The sequence below is a fragment of the Benincasa hispida genome, chromosome 2, assembly GCF_009727055.1.
Source record: "Benincasa hispida cultivar B227 chromosome 2, ASM972705v1, whole genome shotgun sequence".
Lineage (NCBI taxonomy): Eukaryota > Viridiplantae > Streptophyta > Magnoliopsida > Cucurbitales > Cucurbitaceae > Benincasa > Benincasa hispida.
The window spans coordinates 40,788,604-40,795,876 of NC_052350.1; the positions used below are offsets into that span (position 1 = coordinate 40,788,604).

The window sequence follows — 7,273 nt, forward strand, 5'->3', positions numbered from 1 at the left end:
CATGGCGTCACCTGATTGGATGAAATCTCCTCTCGAATGTCTTATAAAAAGGAATTCCCAATTCTCTGCTCTGCTCTGCTTTGTCATTTCTCAGTTTCTCTGCCCCCAACTTCCCTGGAAATCATTTCCACCACACCATCCATTTCTCTCTCAAGGTGCCTCTCTCTCTCTCTCTCTCTCTCTCTATTCTTTTTTTCTTTTAAACTTCTGGTTGCTTCTCTTTGTTCTTCTTCATCTCCATTTTCCTCTCTCTTGTCTATGATTTCGTGGTTTTCTGGGGTTTCTACTTCGGTTTCTTTGTTGATTTCTGTTCTCATTCTTCATTTTCGGGTTTTGGGGTTTTGGGTATTTTTTTTAATCTTCTTAAAGAATCCATATAATCAAATTTACTGTAACTGACCGATTTCTTTTCAGTCATTTGGTGATTTAACATGGTCTTGTGTTAGAACAGTAGAATGTTTTTTCCTTTTAGTTAATACTGATTTCTACTTGTCGGATCTTTTAAGAATTTTTAAGCAACCAATAAGGAAGGGTGATAGAGTGTTGAAGTCTTTATGTAATTCAGTTTAGGTTAAAGTATAAAAGTCACCCTTGAAATTTACTATTTGTTTCAATAATACGCTTATACTTTTGAAAATTACAATACTACTGTTGAACTTATATCAACGTTTCAAAACTATAAGAGTAGTTTTGCAATAGAGGTAATATTTTAACTATTAAAAGTACAAAGGTAGTTTGAAACGTTTATGAAAATATAGAGGTAATATTGCTACGGTTGAAACTATAGAGACAATTTTAAAACGAATATGAAAATTTAATGGTAATATTGAAACTATTGAAATTACGATGGATTTTTTAATCAGGCTTTGATGCCTCTTGGGATCTTAAGACCACAACTTAATGTTTATAAAGTATGAGGGGCAAAACTAAGGAGAGGTGAGAGATTAGTTGAGTAAAAATAACAATCATGCTAACTTAAAGAATATGTAACAAGACAACACTAACTTTTAAGAATATGTACAAAAAAAATCTTAGGTTAACTTACAAATTTAATGATTGAGTTTTGAGGTTGTGTTTTAGACCTTGAACTTTTAATTTTCAAATTTCTTTCTAAATTTTGAATTTTGAGTGTAATAAATTAAAAAGAAAAAAAAAAAACTGGAATTGGAACTTTGGAACTTCTTGACTAGTTAGGTTTAAAATCAAAAGTTTGGAATGTAACTAAAACATTTTAATGTTCCAAGACTAAATGAACAAAAGCAATAAAATTTGGAGATGAAATTTGTAATTGAACCAAAGATTAAATATCTAAGAATTAAGAAGTATGGGTATAAAAACGAGACATGGATATGACGTAATACAAATATAGTGGCACCTCATTTTTAGAAAATCTGGGACATGAACACGGCAAGGATGTATTTATTAAAATATACACCTTTTAAAATATATATAATTTTTATAAAAGATATTTAAAGTCAAGAAGTTTATATATACATATGCTTGAAAAAATGAGTTTGTTGTATTTTGATCTCTAAATTTTTTTTGTCCTATATTATTATGTGTCTATTTTGTATACTTAACAAGTGTTCGATATGTATCTAACAAATATTAGACCTATATTGACTTTGTACAACTAGTGTCTAATCCATATTTGTTGTGCCAACAAGTGTTCGATATGTGCCCAACAAGTGTCTGTCGCACACGAGTACACTAACCAAACTAAAGTGTTCGTACTTTGTAGTTAAATATCCTATTTCAGATATGGCAATAATTTAAAATGGTATTATACGATATCTCTAGTTTAAACCTTTCCTATGACATTTCCTTCTCACATTGGACTATATATACAAAAGATTCAATATACTCTGACCTATTAGTTAAACTTTTGATTGTAATAGTAATTTCTTGCAAAGCCCCTTTTCTTTCCTTGTGTGGTTGCTTTGTATTTGGAAATACTAATCCATTTGCTTTGTATCAAAAGAGTAACTTTCTCTATCATTCTGTAGGTGAAAACTGACAGAGAATTTTGAGAATTAGGAAAAATGGATTACGTATATGCACCTGGAAAGAACCATCTTTTCGTTCCGGGGCCGGTCAACATACCCGAACCGGTTCTGAGGGCAATGAACCGAAACAATGAGGATTATCGTTCTCCTGCCGTTCCTGCATTGACAAAAACTCTTCTTGAAGATGTGAAAAAGATTTTCAAATCTACTACTGGAACCACATTCCTGATTCCCACAACAGGTAACTTTCTTTCCCTTTGAAAGCACCCAATCACTTAAGTTGATTCTGTACATATTATATGTTAATTTTCATGTTTATGGCTCTCAGGTACTGGTGCTTGGGAAAGTGCTCTTACAAACACTCTGTCTCCTGGAGATAGGATTGTGTCCTTTCTGATTGGCCAGTTCAGCCTGCTCTGGATTGATCAGCAGCAACGCCTTAACTTCAACGTCGATGTCGTTGAGAGCGAATGGGGCCAGGGTGCTAATCTTGATGTCCTGGAATCAAAGCTTGCAGTCGATGCCGGCCACACCATCAAGGCAATTTGCATTGTCCACAATGAGACGGCCACTGGTGTCACCAATGACTTGTCTAAAGTCCGGTTTCTACTTGGTAAGAAACGATTGGTTCTGTTTGATAACCGTTAGGTTTTTTAAAGTTGTGCTTGTTCTTTCTTTCATTTATTTACAATGCTTTTTATCTTTCTCAAGGAAATATTGTGCATTCTTAATCAAATTTTAGAAATAAAAATAAGTGTATAAAACTACTTTTAATTTTCAAAATTTGGCTTGAATTTTAAAAATATATTTGTAAAAACTAGATAACAAAATAAATAAACTCGTAGGTAAAAGTAGTATTTATAATCATTTGATTTTTGAAAAATAAGCTTATAAACACTACTTTTTAAAATGGGAGGGTTCCGTATATGAAAGATTATGATACCCTTTGAAAACCATTTTATTTTTTTTTGTTTTTGAGTTTTGAAAATGGTTTGTTTTCTTACCATTTTTTTACAATGGGATTCAATTTTCTTTAAGGTAACATTTTTTTAGAACATTTTTAAGGTGACAATTGAATTCATATAGTCAAATTTTAAAAACAAAAACAAATTAAAAACTCCTTTTTTTTAGTTTTATAGCATAGCTTGAATTTTAGAACGTCCATATGAAGTGGAGAATAAATCAAAGAAGTTCATTGATGAAAGTAACTGTAATAAGCTTAATTTTCAAAAACCAAAAACCAAGACATCATTTTGATAACAATTTTGTATTTGGTTTTCAATTTTTGAAATTTATGTCGATAGTTTTCACATTTCAGAAACAAGAATACGTTAGGTTACTTTTTTTTATTTCAAAACGTGAAACATTAGTAGAATGTTGATAAAAAAATAACCAGTAAAGGTGGAAGTAGTGTTTATAAGTTATATTTCAAAAACCCGGGCCAAAATTATAAAACTTTACTCCTCTTTAAGAAAATTTCTAACTTACCCCTGTTGGTAAGAACTATCATTTCCCCTGTCTTCAGTCTCTTCTCAATGTTGATTTGAAATCTTCTGCTGAAAAACACAGATAAGTACAAGCATCCTGCTCTTTTGCTGGTCGATGGAGTGTCTTCGATATGTGCACTCGATTTTCGAATGGATGAATGGGGAGTCGATGTTGCTTTAACCGGTTCCCAAAAGGCTCTTTCTCTCCCTACAGGACTTGGAATTATTTGTGCCAGCCCCAAAGCACTAGAGGCATCCAAAACTTCAACATCAGTTAAAGTGTTCTTTGATTGGAAAGACTATCTCAAGTTTTACAACCTAGGAACATACTGGCCATACACCCCTTCCATTCAGCTCTTGTATGGACTACGAGCAGCTCTGGATCTTCTGTTCGAGGAAGGTCTCGACAATGTGATCGCCCGACACAGTCGTCTTGGCAAAGCGACAAGGTAGCACATCAAAGATACCAAAAATGAATTATTAGAAACTTCATTGCTGTTATTTGTGGTCTGAATTCTTTTCTTTTTTCATGGTGAAATTTAGGCTTGCTGTGGAGGCTTGGGGATTGAAGAATTGTACACAAAAAGAGGAATGGTTTAGTGACACTGTGACTGCTGTGCTTGTTCCTTCTTACATTGACAGTTCAGAGATTGTGAAAAGGGCATGGAAGAGATACAATTTGAGCTTGGGACTTGGCCTCAACAAAGTTGCTGGGAAAGTCTTTAGAATTGGTCACCTTGGAAACCTTAATGAGGTAAATTATTATCGCTCTCTTACAAATATTGATGTGTCTTAAACACTCATTACTAACTGTTGGGGACAATGGATCTCCAAATATCTCTACAATAGTATGATATTATCCACTTTGGACATAAGCCCTCGTGATTTCACCAGAAAGGTCTCATACCATAGGAGATAGTTGTCCTCCTTTATAAACCCATGATCATCTCTTTATCTACCTAACGTAGAACTTTGATTGTATTTCCAACACTAACCGTGCCATATGCATCACTAATATGTTTTTTTACCAATCTCGCTTGCATCGAACTCCTATTTGACGTTTTTAGAGAAGTTCTGACTTTCTCAAAATGTACAAATATGTCGTCTCTTCGCCATTGAACTGCAAACACATGTCATACTTCTAATTTTTGGTAAAAAAAATTGTTTTGAGCTCAAAGGAGGTTTAACCAATTTCCATTGGTTTCTTTCTATTTGTCAGTTGCAATTGTTGGGATGTCTTGCTGGTGTGGAAATGATACTGAAGGATGTAGGGTACCCTGTTAAACTAGGTAGTGGAGTTGCTGCAGCAAGTGCATACTTGCAAAATAGCATTCCTCTCATTCCTTCAAGGATTTAATTATATTCATCTGTCATGCCCATGTAATTATTTTCTATTTTCTTCATCTCCAATACTCTGTAAAAAAAAAAAAAAAAAAAACATTTCTCAATACTCTACTTCTGTTATATATTTTGATATTTTTTTTACTTTGGTATTTTTTTTGGTGTCCTTTGGGGGGAAAAGAATCTTTGTTTGATCAACCTTGCAAACTTACTCGATCCATTGTTCATAACGAAAATTTTGAAGAAAAAAAATAATCAAATGTTCTATAGTTTTTACGGTAAACGACTCGTTTGGATCTTTGAGTTTTGTTACATGGATGTGGATATTTAATTAGTTATACTTGGATGTGTAGAATAATTAGTATTGAGAACTTAAGGCTAGTTTGGTAGGTTGAAAATAGAAATTTGAACGGAAGGAATTCATGGAAAATATTTCATCTTTTTCATATATGTTCGGTAGCATATTCAATAAATTGGTCTCAATTTAAACCATTATTTGATATAATATATTTATAAATTATAAAATTAGTTGTGGTTACCCATGAAATGTTAGGTTGAATATAAATTATTTAATTAATTTATGAACAGTAATTTATTTTGCACATGTATTATCAATTTTTCAAATATATAATTTTCTTCATCAAAGTTTAAATGTTATTTCATTATTATACATTAATATTTGGAGGTTTTCAAAAATAGAAAAATAAGAAAAATCATTTACAAAAACTAGGAAGATTATTCATTTTAGACTTTTATTAGTTTTTACTATTGATAGACTTCTATCAATCTCTATTAATTGTAGATTTCTATCAGTTTCAATCACTAATAGATATTGACAGAAGTCTATCAGTGTTTATCATTATTTTTTTTGCTATTTTTATATTAGTTTGAGATTTTTTTCTATCTATAAAAATTTTTCTTAATATTTATGTCGTTCTTTTCTATACACTATTAATATGTGTGGTTTCATACATTTTCATTACTTAAATGTTGTAGTCTCAATATTTAGAGTAAAATATAATTATCTACCAATTTTACTTGAAAGAAATATATTAAAAAATATTAGAACTTTTGACATTTGCCCACACCAAGATTTAGGAATTTTACTTAGCTATGTGCAATAAATTTGTGAACTATGTAATATTAAAAAGAAAATTATTTCTTTTATTTCACACTGAAAAATCAATCTGAAAAGTTAATAAAAACTAAAAACATATTGTTTAATTTAATAAATAAATAAGTATTATTTTGGTAACCACAATTTAGTTGGAATAGAAATATATCTAAATCTCAATTCCAAACCAAGAAAATTTAATAATATTGGACTTGTTAATCAAATATTATTTAATTTAATAAATAAATTTATATATTTTTTAATTTAATAAATATATGTTATTTTATGGAGTAATTCTAATAAATAGGAAAAAAACCAAAGTATTTACAATCTATAGCAAAAAAAATTGTCAAAGGAAGTCAAGTTTTGCTTTTTTTTCCCCCAAATTTCCTAAAATATCCTTGCAATCTGAAATCCGCGCGTCCTCACCTAGGCTTCTTCCTCGTCGTTCTTCAGCTTCTTCCTCGGCATTCTTCCTCATCGACGACGTCTTCTTCCTCGATGTTCTTCTTCATTGAAAACGTTCTTTTTTTACCACAGTACGACTTCTTCTTTGATTTTTTTTCTTCGATTTTTTGCTCATGTAGGTCTACAGTTCTTTCTCAATTTTCTTCTTTGATTTTCTACACGTGTCCGCCTATGGCTTCTTCCTCGTCCATGACGTCGTGGTTCCTCGACCACGCTATCCTTCGTCATCGTTGATAAGGGATTCTTTGCTCTCCCTTATTACGTCTGACGACTTCATTACACTATCTTTCATTCCTCGACCATGATATCCTTTTCTTTCGTCCGACGACTTCATTACGTTATCATTCTTCTTCTTCTCTTCTCTTCTTCTCCTTATCCTTTTCTTCTTCTTCATCCCTTCTCCTTGTCTTCTAAGTTTATAGATCTCAATAACATGTAGGCCTTCTTCTTCTTCTTATTATTTTTTACGTTTTCAGGATCTTAGAATTCTATCGATATGGTTGTTGTATTTGTGTTCTTTTCAATCTTTTTTTTTTAATTTTTATTATTCTTTGTTTTTGATTTTTTGTTGTGCAGATAGATAGTTTTTTGTGTCAATATGTATGGATGTGAACATTTCTCTAAAGGAATCCCACAATGGAAGCGTTCTCGTGTGAGATCGCATTGCATCACGCAATTCGATTTTTACAATAACAAAATCGTTGTACTAGACTTAATAGATAAACATGTAAATTAACATGCTATTGGAGAAAGAATTAGAATGGTTCTTACCTTTGTAGATTCCTCAAGTGCCACGAACAATCCTCTCCAAGGTTCTAACGAACGGATCTCCAAACGGTCTTGATCAGGAACAACTC

General features: G+C 31.7%; 1 protein-coding gene across 1 annotated transcript; it reads left to right on the forward strand.

The window, feature by feature from the left end:
- On the forward strand, window positions 1-5,032 carry LOC120071631 (serine--glyoxylate aminotransferase-like). Its single transcript, XM_039023990.1, has 6 exons — window positions 1-155; window positions 2,007-2,247; window positions 2,335-2,619; window positions 3,576-3,942; window positions 4,037-4,247; window positions 4,713-5,032. The coding sequence occupies exons 2-6, from the start codon at window positions 2,043-2,045 to the stop codon at window positions 4,848-4,850; spliced, it is 1,206 nt and encodes a 401-aa protein (XP_038879918.1). The 5' UTR covers window positions 1-155; window positions 2,007-2,042; the 3' UTR covers window positions 4,851-5,032.
- Window positions 5,033-7,273: the final 2,241 nt, after the last annotated feature.